General features: G+C 37.8%; 2 protein-coding genes across 8 annotated transcripts in view; one reads left to right on the forward strand and one right to left on the reverse strand.

Annotated features, from left to right (window-relative positions):
• The window catches only part of trpt1 (tRNA phosphotransferase 1), a 27,149-nt gene extending 24,941 nt beyond the window's left edge, over positions 1-2,208 (reverse strand). The window contains exons 1-2 of one of the 6 annotated variants that reach the window (XM_028809724.2): positions 2,102-2,208; positions 982-1,106 (exon numbers count right to left, since the gene is read on the reverse strand). In XM_028809724.2, coding sequence (XP_028665557.1) covers positions 982-1,053 — 72 coding nt within the window. In that variant the 5' untranslated portion in view covers positions 1,054-1,106; positions 2,102-2,208. Of the gene's footprint in view, positions 1-981; positions 1,107-1,918; positions 1,998-2,029 lie in introns of those variants that run through there. The other 5 variants (XM_028809714.2, XM_028809733.2, XM_028809706.2 and 2 more) reach the window with 5 other exon arrangements.
• Positions 1-23,217, forward strand: part of zbtb3 (zinc finger and BTB domain containing 3) — a 24,024-nt gene extending 807 nt beyond the window's left edge. Inside the window, exons 1-2 of one of the 2 annotated variants that reach the window (XM_028809684.2) lie at positions 2,323-2,448; positions 12,692-23,217. In XM_028809684.2, the coding sequence (XP_028665517.1) occupies positions 12,748-14,589 (1,842 nt within the window). In that variant the 5' untranslated portion in view covers positions 2,323-2,448; positions 12,692-12,747 and the 3' untranslated portion in view covers positions 14,590-23,217. Of the gene's footprint in view, positions 1-2,322; positions 2,449-12,691 lie in introns of those variants that run through there. The other variant, XM_028809693.2, reaches the window with a different exon arrangement.
• The last annotated feature ends 432 nt before the right edge of the window (positions 23,218-23,649 follow it).

The following is a 23,649-nucleotide window of genomic DNA, read 5'->3' on the forward strand; positions in this document are numbered from 1 at the left end:
TGTTCTCAAAATACCGTATAGCCTTTTATAATAACCAATTAATTTCCCTGCTGTCTACTCTCATACTTCTCCATAAACTCAAATGGGCATAAATACTACACAGCTTGAGACATTCTCAAAAAAATGGTCAATCTAATGTATAAATGCTAATCAGCCAGGATACCATATGCAAGCACTTTATTCAAAACTGCTAGTGAGAATTCCTTCACAAACAAAACCCAGCTTCTCTGGATCTGAATGAACCACATTAATGTACTCTCCTTCTCACTTCCTGACCTTCTGTTTTTCACTCTTTACCTTGACCCGTAATGCCTCTGCTAACTTAACATACGTTTCACTTTTTTTCCCCGATGCTACTGAGGCTTTAAACCATATTTGGGTCACATTCAGCCAAGATCCAGAATCACTTTTGGGGTCAAGGATAGCTAAACATTTGCTGTAATTCTCACTAGTTGGCCTGGTGTCCCTGCACTCCTGAACCTTCTGTTGTCCTTAAAAGTGCAGGTCTTCTAGGCAGATGAGACAGATGATATTAGAGGAACAGCATGTTACTGTCTACGACCATGTTCTCTACAGTAGCTAGGAAATGTTGCTACCTTTGGCGTGTTCTCCCTAGCCTCAATATGTCTCATTAGTCATGGGAACAGGAACCCTGTTGGGTCATTCTATTACCCTTATGGAACATTAAATGTTTCTGCTCATGTTATACCTCTCTTTAATGGCAGTAAACTTGCTAAATGCCACACCTCTTATCCAAGATGTACCATCCCTTAGCAGCCCCACGTCCCCTCCCCTCACTAGCATACACAGAACGTTCCTTGCTGCATCCTTCCTGTCTCTCTGTCTGTCTTCATATTCAGATCCAGGATTACACTCAGCCCTGTGCCAGGCTGGTGACAACCTTTCCCCCAAGCTGCCCCTTCTTGCCAGCCAGGCATGCTGTTACAACCTTAGGGTTTTCAAGTAAGCCTAAATACTCACCTGTACTTGATTTCTATGTTGCCGCATACCTCTTCCTCTGCTTCGGCCCCTACCAGGTTCACCTTGGCTCATTTCTCCAATTTAGGCCGCCACTGTATGATCACCGTCTCAAAAGGCAAAGGCCACTATAAAATAAAGGATAAAAATAATTTTAATGCAATGCCTTATACTGTACTGGTATAAGTTTATGTATTTTATATATTTCAAACAATATTTAATGTTACATAAATACATCAGTATACCACAGAGAAGATTTTTAACCACATCCAGTGTACAGAAACGATTAAGAAAATTAAAAGAATCTTACATTACATTATATAGCACGATATGTCAAGCAGACATCAAGGCAGGTTTAGTTTAAGCTACATTACATGTTAGGCCTCACCAGGACTTCTGTGTGTGCGGTTTTGATCTACAAAAAACAAGACATTGCAGCTCTAGAAACGTACAGTGAAGATAGACCGGGCCGATTCTGAGACTGTAAGGTTTGAGCTATGAGGAAAAATGTAAGAGCTGAATCTTTCCAGGTCAACGAGATATTTAGGTAAGCTTATGCGTTTAAAATTATGACGGGGATTAGTACAGTATATTGCAGCCCAGCTGTTACTTTAAAATGTGTTCTTTATGACCACGGGGATACAGATGCAAACGGAGTAAACTGATTTTTTGCTTTAATCAGTTATATGAAGTTATTAAAACACTTTAAATTTAAAGACGTTAACCACAGATATACTAGTGGGTGTTTACGCTTGATAAAACATAGAAGACATCATACCCAGTTGCATTAAACAGTGCCTTAACTTTAACAATCTACATCAACCAATAAAAACAGTGGAAAATTAGTCCACTATAAAACACTGAACGCTGCGCTTAAAATTAGAAATTTAACAATAACCTAGAAAGACATTTACAATATAGCTTATGCGGTAAACGATACCCTTGGCGTCGATTCGAAAAACCGAAGGAGCCCTATAAGCAGGCTAACGCTCTTTCCGTATTTTAACAGAATTACTATGCTGGTCCGCTGTGTTTACATGATTTAGCTAACCTCAGACAAACATACACGGCGATTTTCAAGAGAACCTTGAGTGACAATGAACATACGGCACTTCCTTTGTACGTGGGAGTCAACAAATAGACTTTCTGGGGATATGACAGTTTCTCTGTTGACATCGCTAAGAACCCAATGTGCGTGTCAGACAGTTTTCCAGTCGGAAATGCTATATCAAAGCACCAGCAGGGGAACGTGTTTTTAAAACTACAGTTCCCGAAATACACTGCGAACCGCCTTCATCGCCAGGTGTGGTCGGCTGAACATTTGATAGACAAGGGTGGTGACCACTCAGCAAAAAGTAAAAAAAAATTGCAGGCCGCTCGTTGACTTTTAGGTTGAAACACCAAATGCTGGGCGGGTTTTATGTAATTTTGCCCGGAAGAGGAGTGCAGAGGTTCCAGCTGTTAAACTCGGTGAGTGCCTGCAGGTTGCAGAATGTATTAAAGATGTTGTTCGTCGTAATAATTGAAACACTTTCTTTGTGAAAGCGTTAATTTTATCGTTTTCTATGCGTGCAGTGTGTGCGTGTTGTGGCAGCTGTGGTTAGCGTCTTGAACGTACTAAGGCCTCTTCTCTCTATGCAAACAGGCACCGTTGTATGATGTCTGAATTCGGGTTCCCAGAAACCTTTCTCCGTGTACTCTGAATTCGTTCGTTATCGGCTCCTCGAGATTATTTTATCAAAAGTCGGGATGTATAGAACAGCTTCTCGAAACAGAACAAACGGCAATGCGCCTTCTACATGTAGTGTAAGTGACATCCAGATTGTGTGTTCAGTTCCATTCATAGTTAAACATGTAACACTTTAAACAACAGAGTACCATGTGGTTACATTTGCGCATCGTTTTGCTTTCCAGGAATATCTAAATTTCATACAGTCGAATGTGATAGCACCAATAGTCTTTCATGTATGCGGTGGTTCCCAAGAGAGTCACTAGGCAGCATCGTCTATGCATGCTGCTTTTCTTCATTATTTTACGGACCACTGTTTTACTGTACGGGATATCCTACCTTCATTAAGCCAACCCCTGGAAAGTGCAACCCTTAAAATGCCTATCACAAATGTCCAGGCTTTGACAGCATGGATTACAGGGGGAAAGTTCATGTGAGCAGAGGCAGAAATTGTAAATCCTAAACGTTTGATGTGAGAAGCTAGTGCACCTTACTACATCCCTGCCTGTCCCATCGCAGAATATTGATAGTTACTGGGTGATGCTTGCACATTAGTATTATTTGTATTTATTTAAATTGCAACATGGCCTTTGAGTGTTCTTTTTTAGTCCCATATCTGAAAACCATGCACTTTTGTGTTAATTCACACAATATAATTAAAGGTGTTTTGACAAATGGGGCCGTCTTAACGTATGGACACAATGGCCACTGGCCAAGGGCCCACAATGTTTTTTATGCCTATGTATGTTTCTGGTTTGCTATCAAAACTGGGGCCCCAGCGTACTACTTTGCCTGGGGGCCTATGATGCTGGTAAGATGGCCCTCTTGGCAAAACGGAGTGACTGAAACAAACCTATGCAAACATGGAGGGCATCTGCAGACTCTATACAGTGTTGTGCATTTATCAATACACATATAGTACACACTGGGGTAATAAAATGCCACCTACACAATTATCATATGTGGGATGTTGTGCATTGTGTATTTTTATGGTTGCCTGAATGTTTATTTCCCATACTATAGACTTACAATTTTCATTTTTAATATGGCCCTTTTATTGGCTAACTAGAAAGATTACAATATGCACGCTTTTGACGGAACTCCGGCTACTTCTTCAGGCAAGTTGTAATTTTCCTTATGAATTCTTGTTTAACAAAAATAGGTGCTACTCTCCCAAATATTATATCTATATTGTATGTTTACATCTGATATCCATAATTCATTTGTAACCTGCTTACTCTGTTCAGGTTCATGTTTTGCTCCAAGTATACCTTAAATTAATTGAATCAATTTGATACTGTTGCATGTCTGTTGTTATTATTTATTGTCATTGTTTTGATTGGTGATCACTGTTCTCTGCACTTTATCACTTTATTATATACTGTGTTGCTGCTGCATGTTTGAGCTTTCTACACCAACAAGACTGGCACAAATACTGTAGTATCATGATTATAAGTAAAAGTAAAAAAAAGGTTGTGTACCCATATATCTTATGTATTGTTGGAATTTCTTGGACTTTCTGATCTATGTATACAATGGCATAAGATTGTAACAGAAAAGGAGTTCAAGTTCAAGATGTTCGTTTTTTAATGAAAAGACCCTACCCAAGAGTAAAATGTAAACTCTCCCACTTTCTTTGCAGTTTCTAAGTAATGTTGATTGTAAGAACACAAAGAAAATCTCGAAGTACATGGTTACAATAAAATATAAATAGCAAAAATAACAATTAAACCATGAGCAACAATAAATGAACACCCCTTCTACCCACTGCCATGTATACAGAATTACAGCACAATCCTAGAAAAGATAAGCTCACTAACTTCAAATTGCCTCCCTGTGGTCAAAGATTAATATAAACCAGTATAAAACAGATGGAAAAACTGAATTTAGGTCCGTGTACAGTTTGTTAAGTGGAAACTCCTGATTGGAAGTAAAAACAAGGCACATGCTTATAGCAGTTTTTGAAAGCACCCTGTGGTGTGACCTCCTCCAAAAACCCTGTTATTTGTCCTGCAGTCATTTTAATATCACTTTTATAATTTGTCTTTTAAAATAACTAAACATCTGAAATGTACATTATATTGATTATAAGTCATATAGACACTAACAAATACTGAAACATGCACCGTCAAGTGTATTGGCGCACCATGCAGCATCATTGCTTTTGGTTTATTAGGCAACCCTCTTTTCACTGAGTTGAGAACTATTGGGTTACTCTAGTACAGTATTCCCTGTCATTTTCTAAAGAAACATCAAGAAAAACATTACATGTGTTCATCAGACTTTAGAGATTTATAAAATCATAGCAAAAGCAAAATGTATTATACACCAGTCCATTGTAAAGCTTCATCAGTTTACAAGAGTAGAGAAATTAAATTTCGTCAATGTTTGTAATCTTAATATAGACATTTTTCAAAGTCATATCACAGGACAACAAAAAAATCACAAATTAAAGTCGAAAAGAACTTCAGGAAAACATCAGAAAATCTCCAGTACTGCCTAGCTGTAGATGTTGTTTGTACATACTTCAGCATAACAAAACAAAGAAAATATCACTGGCAATTATTAGATAGTAGAAGAAGAAAAACCACATGATTGCTTAAGTAATCAATGAAAAAGACCATTTAAATGGTATAGATAAATTTAAAATTAAACTGTCTGGACCCAACAAAAAATTGCATGTTTTGTGAAAACCTTACACGAAAATAGTCTCACTCCCAACCTGACAATGGATTGGCCACCTTGAGAATGCAATGTTATGTCAGCTTTTTTGCCTAGAGACTTGGGGGGTATTTTTCGTACATGGATTAGTCGTTTAGCCGGATGTAATTGTTGATGATTTGGCCTGATCCTGGATCTGTCGGTTTTTGAAACTCTTGCTGGATGTGTTGTCATAGCAACACATCCTAATTGGTTTGTTCTATGTAAACAAGGATTAGCTCACACACTTAATCAGTGTTCGTGCGTGGAATTCATTTAGTCATGACTTCGCCGTTCATGAATGAGCGACCAGTTGATATCAGTACGCAAATTATAAGAAGAGAATTTCATATAGAGAAGGATTTGCGCGATCGGCAAGATCCTTTATTGCTCCTGGAGGAAATTCTTTTCGAAAAATACGGCTTTAGCCGAGGGGGAATATTGTACCTCAAAAATTTATTAGGACCTTATATTCGAAGTCAAACTAGGTGAAGTCAGGCTCTCACAACCACACAGACGGTATGCATTGCTTTGAGGTTTTTTGCAAGCGGCACTTTTTTTATATACTGTAGGTGATGCGGAAAATCTATCTAAAAGTGCAGTTTGCCAGGCAATTCATAAAGTCTGTTTGGCTCTGAAAGATTTCTTTCGGGTTTTCATTGTGTTTCCTGGACACCTGCGTGTGCAGACAAAAGAGGTGTTTCATGCCATTGCAGGTAGGTAATACACAGGTAAAAACACCCACAGTTCCATAAAGAATCTCACGATCAGCCTAACATTCTCATTACCCAGGGTTTCTAAATGTGATTGGGGTGCATGGGACTGATCAGAGTGGAGTTTGATCAAACGTTATTTGGAAAATGTACCTCTCCTCCTGATGAATAATCAGACAGTGTCTTCATCAAATATTTGACCTTTGTCAATATCTTGTTGGTCAGACACAGGTTCTAGGGATATGACATTCCCTGCAACTGACCCAACAAAAAAAGAGGGCTATATGGAACCTACCTATGGCACACATTGAGGACAAATATATGCAGTGACCATCCTTTACCTGAAATGAAGTGACCACTGCATCCTGCCACTGGTTCTGAGGAGGAGCTTCCCCCTGAAATGCCCTCAGAAACAGGGCGATGGGCATTTTTCTGGAGAGCCAACTCTTCTGCAGGGGTTAGGTCTGGACCGCGTGGACCTCCACCTGTTTTTTGCTTGTCTGCCTTCTTATTAGCTTTAAAATTAATGTTCTTTACATTATATATGATTCTTTATGTCAACAATTCTTTAAATAGTTATATACCAATATTTACCAGTTTGAAGTATATTCTTGTACTTCACTTTAACCTGTTCCCGTGTTCTCCTTGTACTCACGTTTGATCTGGAATTATGACATATTAAATAATAATTAATCTGACACATAGGAAATGAAACGCTGCTTTCAGTAAGTACAATGCACACGCGTTTAATTTGTCGGCCACTTTTTGCCAGCCGTCTTTTCTGGTTTGGACTGCTTTTGCAGTGTTACCCCTTGTGCATATTAAATCTTGAAATCCTTGGAGCAACATGCACGCACAGCTTGTGTGAAAAAAAAAATGCTCCCATTCTTTCGTCATTTTGTTGCAGCCTATCAAAGACTTGCTAATCATGTTTTCTAGACTCAATATATATGGGCTTTTCACTCAGCGCGGGCGTGTGCAAACATCTCGGATGATTAGATCCAGCTAAACTAATCTACTACACCACTGCGTTTGAAAAACCGACTTATCCTGGATGAGTTTCACCAGCATTAACTCATCCAAGATGAGGCATCTGATCTCAGATGATTTAAGCAACGTACGAAAAATACCCCCTTGGATAACTCACCCACTGTTGACTTCAGATTTGTGCTGTTCTGGAGAAGAGCATCTGGTCTTGTGTTAATAAGTTTAAGTTGAGCCAAACATATGTCCTCCAGCAAGACAGAGATTCTGATTGTCTCAATAGGTCTACAAAGAAATGGACTGAGAGAAAGATTTTTCATTTATTGGAATATCTGAATGAAAGTCCTGTATCTGAAAAAAAAATATTATAAGGTATGAAGTAGGCCATTCATTTAATACAATCATTGAATCTGGAGCAATCAATGTAGTTTTTTGTATGAAAGAGTGGGCAATTAGTCCTTAAAGCACATGTGACAAATATATTACTAACCTAAACCTACTTTGGCAATGTTTACTAAATTAAAAGATGCACTTGTTTTGAACACAACAAACTCCCTTTTCAAGGTAATTTCACACCTTGTACCCTGTTCTGCTAAGCAGAAGCCCACCTCAACCTTTAATTGTATTAAGAAGGACTGAGAATTTGTATATAGAGTAAATTTTGTTTCAGTGTTTTTTCTTATTTACTTGTATACATTAGAAAATATAATAAGACTTCTTCTAAACAATAGAGATCATTTATAGCATAAACCCATTTGCATTAAGCAATGTTAATAATGTTGATTAAACAAGATTTCATTATACATATTTAAACATCCATAACTGGGATTCAATAATTTGGCTGTTTTGGCTCTTCATTTATTTAATATTATGGAAGACACAGTTTAAAGTAACTTGTGTGTGCAGTGTATTATGCTAAAAGTGCAAAAAAAAAATTATAAGAATGTATATCACCAACAATGAAGAAAGGGAAAAAAGCAATGATATAAAATGTCATCCATGCCTGTTGCCATATAGCAGGTGCTACAAGTGCCCAATGTCCTTCAAAACTGTTTATATAGTATAATGCACTGTACTGATATGGGGTTCTTTTAGTTGTCCTGTCCTTTATGTGTATTTAGTATATTGTAACATTACTTTTAGTATATTGTAACATTACTGGCCATTTTTATTAGGCACACATTGACTGCTTTATAAATGTTGTTCAGATGGTGCTGTTTACAGCAGGTAAACATGTATAAATAAATCATGTGTTCTTAATTCAGAAGAAGGATTGGAAAAACATTTGTAGGTTTGGTAAATCCCAGTTTTTTGCTAATTTGTGTTGGTGTAAGGAATAGAATATGACAAAAACTCAATGATACTATATGTCCATCCTGCCAGGTGCCAGAAATGCAAGTTGACAGTGTTAGTTTATTGGTGTGTGATGTGCGTCCATGGCACATACTGCTTTTGTTTGTATGAGTAAAACAATATTTGTTGATATATTAGTATTATTGTAGGTGAGGTGCATTTATTTTTGGCACTAATATACCCATCTGCATATGACCTTTATCCTCAAGGTTGCTTTCCATGCCACAAGGAACATGACAGAAAATTCAGCTTAATACAGTGGCCTGCCTATTCAATAGTTGTAAATTCATTTGGGTGCTTTCAAAGGCACCAGTTCTCTGTTGAGTCAGTGTGTCTAATAAAGTGACCACTCAGTATATTTTTTTTCTTCAGTGTATCAGCTAGACATTAATAATTCTTGTGCTGTAATTATAAATATGTATTACCATTTTAATAATGCAATATTTGTTTCTTACCAAAACCTATACTGTATGACACCCAGCAACAAATAACAAACACAGTATAAACCTTTAAAAAAGCCACAAATGTATCAAATAAGTTGATTATCAAGAGAACACAAGACTAACAGGCTTAACAGGTTTACAGATATAAGTAAAAGACACATTTTGCTGTTAAGCTAACATTACCATTGTTAACTGAGCAGCTATTTCAAATTTATCTTTATCTTTTCTTTCTCCATTTGAAAATATACACTGCTGCACTTAAAACAAGCACACTGTCCAAAACCAAACTAAAGGTCCATTTTAATTTAAAGGACAAAATAAAAAACGGTATGAATTCACTAAAATGGCTTTTCTTGCTGTTTGTCTAATTACACAGGACAACTATTCTAATCCCTTTTTCTCAGTTTATTACTCCACCTTCTTTAATGTAAATGCTAATATTTCAATTGTCTCTCTCTCTTTTGTAAAACAAGGGATTTGTTTACACTATAGGTAGTTGGCTGCAAAAAAAGAGATGTGAGCCGGCTCATTTACTGTAATTCCTTGCGTAAAGGAGCACTGCAAGTAAATTACTGTAACACCTAGAAAAGCAGGGGCTGAAAAGATCAGTTTTTGTGATCATCCAATTTACCAATCATCATTTTAGTGTTTTTATTAAATATCAGCTAATTTAGATCAGCGGCCAATTGATTGGAGCGTCTCTAGCTATGAGCAAAAAAAAAAAAAAAAAAAAAAAAAAAAAACACATTCAGTTGACCAGGTACACTATACAGATGATTTTTGAACTGATATTTAAAGATGAATACAGTTCTCCTTGACAAAAAACTTCTTTCCTTCTTTAAATTGTTCAGTTTTTTTAAGTATTCATGTACACATGCAGAAATATTTTCAGATGCATGTTTCTTGTAAATACAGTTCTATAATGGTACTGATGGTGTTTCTGTCATATTTGATCTCCTATGAATTTATTTAATTTTTGGTTAAGCATAGCAAAATCACTTCTTCAGCTTAGTTTAGATGTGTCTGTTAGTAGAATGTTTTTCTCTGATTTCATGTGGCATGTCTTTCCCACTTGCTCTCTGTACATTGTTGTACTAATGGAAGACTGTTAAGTGCCACAAAAACTGTAGGAATGGACTCAATGCTAAGTATGCAAGTACAGGGACCAAAATGACATGCAGGAGTTGCCCTTGAATTGTTCACAATATAATTGCAAACATTAGAAAATGTTTATGCTGCAGTACTATTCTTATATCAAAGTCACTTATTATAACTATACATTCTGTTAATGTAAAATCAGTATGAAAAATCAGTTAATTACCATTGATGGCACAGTGAGTAGCACTGCTGCTTTTCAGCTCTCAGGAATGTTCTGTCAGCATGGGTTTTCTTGAGGTACTCCAGCTCCTGCCACATGCCAAAGATAAGCCTTTTAGGTTTGTTAGCCCCATTTTTGTGAGCATGCCCTGCGAGATAGCCTAAAGGGGCTAGGTCCTGCCTTCTGCCTAGATTTACTAGAATGTGTGCTAGTTTTTCTTGACCATGGAAAAGCAAACTCAGAAAATGTGTGAATTGATGAATCTTTTGATGGACAGGAGTAAAAATACCCATAGTACTACACAGTAGGTAAAGGTTTTTCCAAGCAGAAAATAATTTTAGTGACATGATTGTGTTGCTGTAATATTTTGCTGATTTCTTTTTTATTTAAAAAAAAATAATAATTAGCGTACATCTGTCTGTTTTGTTTAAGTAAGGTGATTTTAGGAGTGGCCATAAAAGGTTTATTTATGACTTTCACTTTTTGTGTAACTCAGAAATTAATTTGTAAAGTAGGGTTTCGAGTTCAGTTACCATTTCGTTAATGAGATAAAGCATTTTGAACAAACACAAGTGAAAATAACAAAATGACAGCCTATACTATGTGCAACATATCAATCAACATTTGCACATCTGTTTGCTTAACATAAACTAGTTTCACTTATTTTACAGTCCTACAAACTGACAAATTATGCCACAGTTCAGTAACCTGAAAGGCAAGGCTAAAACAAACTTTTTTTGAAAAAATCCTAGGAAAAATAAAACTGAGAATAGGAGCAGAGAAAATATAACTTCTAATTTAGAGTATATGCCTGCTGTGACTGCCAAGTTAGATGTTTTCTTCTTAAATCTTCTTCCTTTTTCAGTCATACTGGTGTGTGTGTTCAGACAATAGTGTGTGTTTATATGTATTTATTTATCTATTTCATTATGTATTTATTTAAAGGGGATTATGTAAATAGCCACAATCCCCTGGGGATTATCAGTGTACTCTGTACACAATATAACATTGTCAGTAAATATTTGAATAGTGTAGAGGCCTCATGATGGTGCAGTGCTTTGTGTTGCTGCTTCACAGTCCCACAGTCCTGAGTGGGTTTTTTCCTGAGTACTAAATGTCAATGTCAATGATGTAATGGTTAGATTAATTAGCAGCTTTAAATTATGTGTTTAAGTAGGGGTGTGTGCATGAGTATACTCTACAGTTGACTGGTGTCTCAAACAGATTCTAGTAAAGGAATTGTTCTATTGCTGTCAGAATAGTCTACAGGTGCCATAATCCTGAACTGAATTAGGTGTTTTTGATGATGGATGAATAATAACCAAGAGAAGGTTTGGTATTAATGCCTACTGTATCATGTTTTGCATCTCTGGATCAAACTTCAATCCATGGGTTCATAACCCCACCATGAAATGAACATACAATTAACATCTCCTCCCAAATTCCAGTCTCTGCAGTGTAAGTCAGAACAAATGAAGTAATTTTCAGACTGCACAGTTAAAGTCTTATCTGATTATGAAAACAGTTTTATTTTATTCCCAAACAGTTAAACTGGAAATTGTTTAATTCTTCTAAGATGCATTACTAAAAGTCTATTTAAATTGTTTCCTGGACTATGTTTAATAAGGAAGTTAGAGTTAGCTTTAGCTTCTACATAAATGGTTTCTTTTTTAATTTCCATGTGTTTCAATACCCTGTTTCTGAAAGTCATTTGTTCTGATAGGGCATTTTATAGTATGTTGAGTTTGTTACACGACATGTTTAATAAAAGCTGGGTGTACAATTGTATCTTTGTATGTTATTTTCTTGTAAGCTCAAAATTATCTTCAGGTCAACTTTTAATAAAAAAAAAGTCTAAGCAACTGAGTTAAAGAAAATTGGTCACTTTTTAAGAGGTGGGTTACAAACATGATTGTTGGTCAAAACACAATATGATCACAATATTCTGCCATACATTTAAGTAAGCAATACAATAACCTATTTACCATTCATGAGTCAGGCCTGTTGCAAATTTTTTTATAATTGTCAGCAAACCTCATGTGGCCCCCAGAGTTAATACTGTTATTCACTTTTTAAGTGTATCTGTCATCAGGCATGTACTTAAGTATATCTATTAATAAAATCCATTCATCTAACTATTTTCTAATACAGTCAGAGATTTAAATATATACAGTATACATCCAGAAGATTGATATAACCCATTTTCAGATGGGTCTTTCTTAATTCAGGACTCTTGAGTGTGCTTTATTAAATGCTGTGTCCCACTCCACTAATTTCTATCAATGCTTTTATTCTGCAGGGATAAGTATAACTATTGGAGTTACATTGGGCATCAAGTGTCCATATTTTTACCTAGCTGCCCTTTTGCTTCATGGTGTTAGTTGTTCAATAAACTGGTGCATGCTCTAAGCCTTGTGAATGTAATAGGTTATAACAAATTGTTGCTAACTATATACTGTGTTTTCCTTTTCAGTGTGATGCCTTCTCCCTCACCGCTCTCTAAGTTTAAGACAAGGAGTACTTTTAATCATGGAGTTCCCCAACCATAGCCGTCAGCTTCTAGAAAGCCTACGGGAACAGAGGCAGCAAGGATTCCTGTGTGACTGCACTATACTCGTTGGCTCCAATAAATATCTTGCCCACCGAGCAGTCCTTGCTTCCTGCAGCACTTTCTTCCACATGTTCTACACTGAACAGCTAGACAAGCGTGATGTAGTGCGAATCAATAGTGAGATTGTTACTCCTTCTGCCTTTGGACTCTTGCTTGACTTCATGTATGATGGCAAATTGCTGCTGACCAATACCCCAGCAGAAGATATATTAGCTGCTGCCAGCTATCTACATATGAATGACATTGTACGTGTTTGCAAACGCAAGCTGCAAGGACGGGGGCTGGCAGAGGCAGACAGCACACGTAAAGAGGATGACTCTTTTGTTGACAGAGAAGTTAATGTTGTAAATGGTGTAGGAGAAGGCACACATCCTTGCACTCCTAGGCTGACAAATGGAAAAATGCCTGCAGTTGATGGCAGGGCACCTGTTCTGGAGGTAAACCATTGTTCTGAAGATGAAAAAGAAGGTAGACGAATTTTGGGGCCCTGTGAAATTAAAAACTCTTCAGCCAGAGGACTTGGGTCTCCCGTTGGTACTAGAGAACTCCAGGTTTCAGGACTGTCTTGTTCAGACATGGCAGATACAACACAGCCAGGGATGGATGCTGTTCTTCCACCTGCTCGAGTACAAGTCTTGAATGAACACCCATCCTGCTTCCCCATCTGTGCAAGTGCTCGGTCTCAGACTTGTGCACAACCTGCAACACCTCAAGCACAAACAGAATCCACATTGGCCAGTCCTTGCAGCTCAACTGAAATTGTGCAACATCAGCAGTGTATTCAAAACCAGGCACAAGCTTCTGCCAACCTCTCTCCTTCTTCCCTCAGTGTCTCTCAGATACCACCATTTCCGCACAGCAGTCAAAGTGTTCCAAGCACTACTTCCATACAGCACCAGCATCAATGTAAATCCCAAGAGCCCTCCACCTTCATTCAGAGAGGAGCTGGAATCCAGCAGCAGAGATGTTCAGATCATCGACCTCATCACACTGTCATGGCTTTAGCAAATGACAGACTCTCTGAGGAGAGACTGGAAGAGGAGGAAAAAGAGGAAGATGATGAAGATGAAGAAAGTATTGACAGTCAAGAGAGAGACATGGTAAAAGTCAAAGTTGAAGCTATCATCATTTCTGATGAGGAGTTGGAGGACATGGAAGAGAGCATGGAGAGCATATTTCAAGGCTGTCGATCAGAAATTGGACAAAGCAGTGGCAATGGAGAGAACCTGAGTCTTGGTGGGCTGGATTCTGGAGTTGGAGGTGATGGTGGTAGGAGTGGAGTGGGAAATAGTGAGGACAGTTTAACCCCTCACCCTTCTCAACCGCATCACTTTCTACCCCACCACCATGACCCTATCAGCTTTTCCCATTCTCAGACACACACTTCCACCATAACTCAGTCACCTACTTGTGGAAATTCTGGTACAGCAGCAGCTACTGTTTCTTTTCCTAGCCTCCTCAGCAACTCCCAACAGCATATTTTGGCCTCCAGTGAGCAAATTTACTTCCATGACATTCATGACTCCTTGGGTTCTTACGTGGAAGATGTTCCCACGTGCCGCACTTGTGGCAAGACCTTTTCATGCGCCTACACTTTACGGCGACATGCTATTGTGCATACCCGTGAGAGGCCTTATGAGTGTCGCTACTGTTACCGCAGCTATACACAGTCTGGAGACCTCTACCGACACATCCGTAAAGTGCATAGTGAGGGTCTGCCACCAAAAAGAGGCAAGATTGATAATGAAAATGGCACGTAAAAAAAAACTGCCCATATGGTGGATGGAAGATTCCCCACTCTTTATCAAGGTTTACAGCTAAATAAACATTAAAACACAATTAATTGAAAACTTAACAGCTGGTTGTAACAAGGCCTTTGGTTGTGGTGACTTTGAGGCAATACCCAGATATAGTGCTCCTCGAATGGTGTACCATAGCTCAGTATTGTCCAAATGCACCCCTGATTGTTAACCCAATTAAGCTGATAGGAACAGTTATAGATGTGCATATGTGGCCTGTGGGATAAAAATAAAGTTGTGAAGATGCTCTTCCCCATTGTGGAACACTTGAGATGCCAGTTTAGATATAAAAGGAACCAGCCAGCTAATATTCATACTTTATTTTGACCTTTTATAAAGGCAGTGATATTTTAGAGACATACCATGTGAAGAACTTAGTTCGTTTAACTGTAACACAGATTTAGACATTTTTGTGGACTATACCAGCTTGATAGCACCAGCTGCCACAGGTTGACACAATCATGAATTCCTTTCAGTCAGCCAACAAGCACTTGGGTCATTTTGGTGTGCTGGACAGGGAACAATTTGGTTAAGGCAAGGATTTACAAAGCCTTGACAATAGAAGGTATGCCAACAACCCCCCACAAATAAGTGATCAGTGACAACACTTGAACTTGCACCTCTTTTACACAACACACCTCTTCCTAAAACTACAGGGTGTCTATAGGACATTAAGTGCTTCACCCTGAGGTGAATGCTGAGTATGAGTGGGTTACAATCACCATTAATAATGTCACATGCTAGTCAAGCACTGTAGCAAAGAATGATTTTATATCATTTGACACTGCTAGACATCAGAAAAAAAAATACTTAGATGACAGTGCTTTAAAGAGTGCTGTGTACGCTGCACTTCAAGTTAGGGATTTTAATGGTTAGCCATTGTTTGGTTTAAACTTTAAATGTTCATTAATCAAACATTCTAATTAATTACATGGTTACATTTGTATTGGGAAATGTATCTGCCTTGCTTCATTCCCGTGTCCAATGTAGTCTTGCTTTGAGACATGGTGTTCAGTGTTGAACTCTAGTCCTGGAGGGCCAAAGTGGCTGCAGGTTTCCTTTCTAACCATCTTCTTAATTAGTGACCAGTTTTTGATGTTAATTAACTTCTTTAGCCTCAGTTTTATTTAGCATGACTCAGGCCCCTTAGTTGTTTTTTCCTTAATTAACAGCCAGACAGTAATGAGACATAAAACAAGCAGGACATGACCAGCTCACCTGTTCCCATCAAATAAAATCTGAAAATAAAGATGAAGGTCTCAGTAAGGTTGATCTCTCAGGTTACCAAAACATTTTGACGGAGTTCTTAGAAAAAAAAACAGAATATCAACAGTTTTGGAAATGTCTGCTGTGGCAGAATGAGAGCAGCATCAAGCCATGTAATTGAATAAGGGGTGTAATTAACAGCAAGAATCAGCTTCTTGTTAAGGAACTGGTTGGAGTTTGAAGCCCCAATTTAGCTGTTCATCTGTTGGCTCGTTTCATGTCTCATTTTTGTTTGGCTGTCATTTAATGAAGAAAAGAATCAATTCAGAAGACTTAATCCTTAAAAACAGGACTATTAAAATAGAGGGAAAATAAGTTAATTAGCAGTGAAAACTGGACACTGATTAGGAAAAGGGTTAGAAAGAAAACCTGCAGCCACTGCGGCCCTCCAGGTCTGGAGTTTGATACCCGTGAGTTAGATAAGGGCAATATTTAAGCATCTTGTCAGATTGGTTTACATCTAGAAAGAGAAAGTTTACTGCAGCCTCTGCAATACTGTGCTGAAATACAGAAAGCAGCATTTCTACCATGTATCACCACATACAAACCTACCACAGCATTTCTCAATCTGTATGCCATGTATAGATCGGCCACAATCAACCCTGGATTAAAATAAGCCTCGCCATCAAAACCCTGTGGTCCAATGATCATGCTCAATTCACAGCAGCAGGATCGCAGATCACAACCAATCCTGGAAAACTTCCCCATCCCATGCTCTGACAATCTTGCTCAATTCATCAAAGAGGTTGACGATTTAGCTTGATTCATCTAACGCTCTGATGATTGAGCGGGACCGACTCCCGCTTTGATGGTTGCGCTCAATTCACTGAGGGGGACCATCCCTCTTCCCCTGCTTAGATGATCACACTAAATTCATGGAGGTGGACACCCACACCCTGCCATGTGTCACAAACACACTGGCATTTGAAAAACTGGGTTGCAACACCACAACGGTTGGGAAAAGCAGTGTTCTACCATCAGCAACACTTCTTAGGAAAATTGATAACTGTTAGTCATAAGAAATCACACTGAGGGCACTTAAACTGATAGAACAAGACATCATTTTAAGCAGTGAGGGTTAATTGCTAAAGCTTTCAGCCGGTAATCAGGTATCTTGAGCCAGGGTACCTGATTTAGCAGCCCTTTTTAAAAAAAAAAAAAAAAATTCACTGACAGATACAATGGCCAATAAACTTACACTCATAATTGACTTTTGAGGACAGTCCAAATGATATGCAACTATAGAAATGAAGAGTGATACATGAAATCTGGGGTTTTGTATGCAAATGTTTCAGTCAAATGTACAGTTAATAAGTCTGCTGTAAACCAAACTGCTGACATGTAAATGTTGGGACTCCGAGACAAAGAGGTTTTATGTTTTCATGATAAAACGCAAACCTTTGGTATTGCACTACACAAAACGTCCTGTAGCCCTCATTTACATAATCTTAGACGATTATGGACAGTCGCGGCACACGCTAATGGCTATCATTGGTGTAGTGTGACATCTCCAGTCACTAGTCATAGCAGTTTGGCACTTTTAAGTCATAGGGGTGTGTCTATGTAAGAGAGAGTTGACAACCAATGAGCGCTCCTTGCTACTGCAAGGAATGAAGGAGAGCAGTTGTTTTAGACTGTGAAAACAAGTGAGGCTTGTTTCTCCACTGTTATGTTTGTTGTGCTACAGCAGAATGACAAATGCAAGCTGAACTTGCCTTACCCGTAAAACCTTCGTACATATATGGTTTCTCTTGGGCAACATGTTAATCTGGTGTCAAAATAAAGCAAGCTTGTGATACTTTAAAAATGTAAAACTTTGCTGAGAAGTCATGAGGCAGGTGCATAATCTGTCATCCGTTACAGAGTTTTAGTCATGTAATCTGACATTCTTAAGGCGAAGACATGCAACAGCTGCAGTCGCCAAGTTCAAAATACTTTCTGAATTAATTCTCCTCTATTGTGCTGTCTACCTAAACCCTTAGTAGTATGTTTTGCTTGTACATTCCAAGTCACAGTCAATGATTGATTAACATATATCTTAACTGTGGTGAGAGACATCTCAGCATAACTTTAACATTAATGGTACGAAGTGTGGTTTTGGTTTATGAAATGTGATCAAAATTTACAGATATGTGCTACTTTTATGGGTCAATTTGAATAAGTGTATAGGATGATTTTTTTTAATGTAGACATACCAAGATTTGATCTTTATTTCAACACTTTTTTTAGGTAAATGTGATGTAATTGAAAAAATGAAAATTTGACTTTGCAGTTATTTATTCAACAAAAATGAACAAATACTGTATGGGTTTAGGGTCATTGTTATGTTGCAAGGTCCACTTTCTGTTGAGCATACTTCCCATGTAGATCTAATTTGTGCAGCCTATTCCTAATAATGGACTAGTGCACTTTGATATCAACAGTGGCATGAGCAACCTGTAATCCCCCATGCTGAAATTCTGGGGTTCTTGGAGACTTCTTTCGGTGTCTTGCATTCTGATCTAGGGCTGAATTTGCTGGGGTGGCCTGGTCTGGATAAGCTGTCAGTTGTTTGCAATGTTCTACAGTTTTACATGATCTTCCTGGCAGTGGAATAGTTAATTTACATTTGTTGGAGATCTGTTTAAATCCCTTCCCAGATTCATAAGCAACTATTGCCTTCTTTCTGAAGGCTTCAGAGAGCTCTTTTGATATAGGCATGGTGATAACACACTTCAGCAGCAAAAAGCCAACCAAACCAAATATCTAAGGTTTAAATAAGATAGGGCCAGACAAGATCCTCTCTAATGGTGTTCTAATTTTAGGTATTTGAGGTAGTGATAAATATGCATATGAAAATTGCTTTTATGTTTATTCAAATTATGCAGTGGATTCCAAAATGTATGATGTTTGTTATATTGTGTCACCTTTTTATAAATATTATTTAAGATCAAACCTTGATATGTCCACATATTTAAAAAAAAGAAAAAACATTTCATGGAATGCACATAGTTTTTCACATAACTATGTGAGCGAAATTCAGTCGCTGTACAAGAAATTCCCTGACTTCTCGTTGTATGACAGATTAAATCTATTCAGCCAAGCTGTTGGCAAGTATAAGTATAAGCACAGAAGAAAAAACAGTGGTAGCATGAAACACAATTGTCCACTGATATATAAGGCACGGAGGCTGCTAAATGTAATGTCTTCAATGAGTATTTAGATCTTTTGTAAGTTTTCAAAAGTATCTGAATTACTAATAATACTTACAGATCACATTTAATCTTCATTTTTATTGAAATCTCACATAGCCCTGTATCCAGTTTAGGTTTAAAGAAGCCAGAGCCTATTCCTGAGGCAGGAACCAATCAGAATCTAGAGAAATAACAAAAAGATCCAGTAATAAACTGGTTGGTGTTTCCTATTAAATAAAATGGAGTTATGAATTTTAAAAGATTTTTGCTAATCACTGCACCAAATTGTGCTGACATGTTGTATGTTGGTCAGAAATTCAAGTAAGAATTTCATAATAATCTGTGAACAGGATGATGCAGGTTCTATTTCTTGTTTATTGAGCCAACAGTGCCCTGATGGGGACCTGGACACATTAATATGAGCTGTTTTCTAATCTACTGTATATATTTTTCAGACATTATATCTGGCTAATGATCTTTAGTCTTTACCTTCACACCCTGCTGTCACTTTCACCATTTGCTCAGTGACTCTTAAACAAACTAGAGTTTTTATCCTGAAGTGACTTTAGTGTTGCACAGAAAGAACACAATGGGATGACAGCTCTAAACTCAGGAAGATGCAAGCAAATAGAAAGAACAAGTTTGAATTCTTAAACAAGTGGCAGATTTAAGAGCTAGAGCAAGATATGTCAAAAGCCTTATTCAGATGGGATTAGTTTTACACCACATTGTGGAGTAAAGTAACTATTGCTGGAGAACCTCAGTAATTTTAGTCCTGTCCATATCACTCACATCAGCAACTTTTTAAAGACCGTGCATTCATGTTTCAGTAAAGATTATGGAACCTTTTATCTTCTATAAAAAGAATGTAAAATATAACCCTAGGTTAACCTAGTCACATGTGAATCAACATTTCAGTAAACTTCCATTATTTGTATGATTCAGATCACGGAAGTCCACAAGTAATAATTACTTTACCCAGCGCCGGAAGTGAAAACAAAAAACTGCCAGATTCCTTGTTGTGCATGCTGAATAATGGGTGGGCTAGTGGTGTCCTCACAAAAGTCTGAGCTCACAATTTAATGTAGAAAATCAGGGAGTGTCCCCCTTGGAGGTGTGAATGGATATAGTGTTGTTATACATAAGGGTTGTTAATGTGATCTGGGCTGACAGTACGCATACCTTAACTACTGGTGCTCATAGGAAAGGAAAATGCTGGTATGGAGTAAGGTGTGAATCAGCCCACCTTAACCCTTTAAACTCAGCCCTATTATTTTGGTCCTACCTGAGGAACCGAACAATAATGCAAATTATCTTTAAAACTGTATCCGCAGTGTTATAGTGAAAGTGCAGTGTTTTGCCATTCAAATGCCGTAATGCAGACCTGTTTACCTTGTTGCAATGTTTTTCTTTTTTTGCTCAAAGATGGCTGAATTGCTGTGTCACAGCAACACCTGCCCCCAGCCCTCCCCATGGCTTTCTCAGTTGTCCTGATTGAATTGCATACAATTTGATGAACAAACTATTGTCTGTTAAATGAGAGTGCTGTGTTATCTTTCAAATGATAACAAATTCACTTTCTATGTTTTCCACTTTCTATATTTTTTTGTAAAGATGTTTTTGAATCTTGCAACTATTAATGTTGTGATTTGGATGCATATATAATTTCTTTACTAACTGTTTGTACATTCTGACAGAGTAAGATCTGCCCTTCAAAATGATACATATGCCATAGGTCTTCAATAATGGATATGTATGCTATGGATACTTACTTGAAAACAGTAAAAGCGGAGATTTAATAATAATAATAATCCTGTTCTTTACACTGCTTCAAAACAGTAAAAAATTAGAGATACAATTGTTATGAAATATCTACAAGTTGTATCTCTAACGGTTCCTGATACTTTCTTTGGCTTCTTTGTAGTGTTTTGGAAGCTTAGTCCAGCAGCAGTGCAAATGGGAATAACATTCAAATTGCATTTTCTGATAAAAACATTATTGAATTTTGGCAACTTATTCTGTTGCAACATTAGAACAATAAAACAATGTTGAGGAGAACAGGCCATTCAGCCCAAGAAAGCACGCCAGTCCTATCCACTTAGTTCTTCTAAAATAAGTCAATTTTTGAAACTCCCTAAAGTCCTACTGTCTACCACACTACTTGGTAGCTTATTCCAAGTGTCTATGGGTCTCTGTGTAAAGAAAAACTTCCTCGTGTTTGTGCGAAATTTACTCATAGCAAGTTTCCAACTGTGCCCCAGTGTTCTTGATGAACTCATTTTAAAATAAGTCTCGATCCACTGTACTAATTCCATTTTTAAATTTAAACACAATTATGTCACCTCTAAATCTTCTTTTGCTTTTAATCTTTCCTCATAATTCATCTCCTGTAGCCCTGGAATCAGCCTTGTCGCTCTTCTCTGGACCTTTTCTAGTGCCGCTGTGTCCTTTTTGTAGCCTGGAGACCAAAACTACACACAGTACTCAAGATGAGGCCTCACCAGTGCATTATAAAGCTTGAGCATAAATCCCTTGGACTTGTACTCCACACATCGTGCTGTATAACCTAACATTCTGTTAGCCTTCTTACTGGCTTCTGAACACCGCTGGGAAGTCAATAGCTTAGAGTCCACTACGTCTCCTAAATCCTTCTCAAAAGGTGTACTCTTGATTTTCCGACCACCCATTGTGTATTCAAACCTAACATTTTTACTTCCTATTTGTAATACTTTACATTTACCAACATTAAACTTCATCAGCCATAAATCTGCCCAAAGCCTGTATGCTGATCAAGTCTCTCTGTATAATGATTTAACGGATTCCAGATTGTCTGCTAATCCACCTGTATTGGTATCATCTGCAAACTTAACCAGCTTTTTACTTATATTCCTATCTAATATATATATATATATTAAAAATAGCAGCGGCCCTAGCACTGACCCTTGTGGAACACCATCCGCCAATTCTGATGAGGTTCTTCACACCATCACCCTCTGCTTCCTGTGTCTGACCCAATTCTGCACCCATCTAAAAACATCACCCTGAACTCCCACTTCTTTTAGTTTGATGCCCAACCTCTCATATGGCACCTTATCAAATGCTACAATGTAACCAATTCTCCAGGTATAAAAATTCTGAAAGGAAAAAGTCAAACCTTTAGTTTGAGGGTAGAACATGAATATTGAGTGAAGGATGATGAAGTTGTAGCCAGTTAAATCAAAGTAGCAGACATGGACATAAATGAGGTGGATTTTAAAAGGTTAAGCAATGACTTTATGCCACCTCCTGGTGTAAAAGTAATCCCATCCACTGAAGACTACTGAAAGACAAGGTATTGCCATCTTTTATGTACTTATCTTGGAGCAAATGACTGTTTAGGGCACAAGAAGGGTGTGCTACTTGTCTCTGTTCTTCATCCACACATTTGCTATTTTTGTGTCTGATCTTGAAATTGTAAGCAAGTTAATGCCCCTCAAAGCATATGAAGTGATGTTGCACTTTTCTGTTGCAATCTACAAAGTACAAATCCATTTTATCTTGTCCTGATCAGCCTCACAAGATCCAATGACAATACACTGTCTTAGCCATGATAAAGTGTATAACTCCTGTTTATTTAATACAAAACATAACTTTTTGGATCTCATTGGCAGGTACAGGAGGGTTGTCCAGTGTCAAAAGAAAGCAAGTTTAAGTGCTGTCAATGAAAATGAAAAGGCCTTGCCATGAGTGCAGTTGCACTGAAGCTTAAAGGCAGGGAAGATCCTGCTGTTTCTTGGTGCCCAGCCCCAGCAGTGTCTCGCCTCATTGTAGGCATTTTGAATGTCCTGAATGCAGAACTCTAAGTCTTTTACTAAGAACGAGTGCTGTCTGCTTGTGAAGCACAGCTCCTTAGCTGACACCAAACCGTACGCCCTGCTTTGCCTAGTCTGAGCACACCGGTACTGTAAATGGAAGAACTGTTTATTTAATTTGTTTGTGATGTTGCTCTAATAATGAAAGGTTGTTCATTACTTCCACTATACAGTGATTTTTTGTAACACAGCTTTTTTCTCACGTTTGTTGACAAAAACAACTCCTCACTTGTACAGTTCTGTAGACATTATTTATAGTGTTTTCTATGTTTGTTTTCATTAAAACTTGGGAGAAATGATACTCTCTTTCTTTAACAGGCACAGTTAAGACTTTCACCTAGGTGAGGACTTGAACCATTCTAGGAGAGGCCTGCCAAATAACCAAACATCTTCTGACCTCTATAAATAGTTCAGAGCTGTCCACATGTGCTTGTGGCATTGAACATTTACCTCAGTGTGAAAAATCCTTGAAGGGACGTGAATGGCACAACCTATGGGATTTATCATAAAACTATAGCATTGGGTAAATTATTTGCATTTTCTGCATGTATACAGCATTCAAACTGTGCAAAATGCAATTTACATGCATACAGTTAAGCAAAGCAACAAGAATCATGAGAAGCAACTCCTTTGTCTGCTAAGCTGGAATCTCTTGGGTGACCAATCAAGGAATGAGGAGCTGTAATGAGCAGGATCCAGTCATGGAAGGGCTACGTAATGAGGAGAAACAA

This window comes from Erpetoichthys calabaricus, chromosome 1 (assembly GCF_900747795.2).
Source record: "Erpetoichthys calabaricus chromosome 1, fErpCal1.3, whole genome shotgun sequence".
NCBI lineage: Eukaryota > Metazoa > Chordata > Cladistia > Polypteriformes > Polypteridae > Erpetoichthys > Erpetoichthys calabaricus.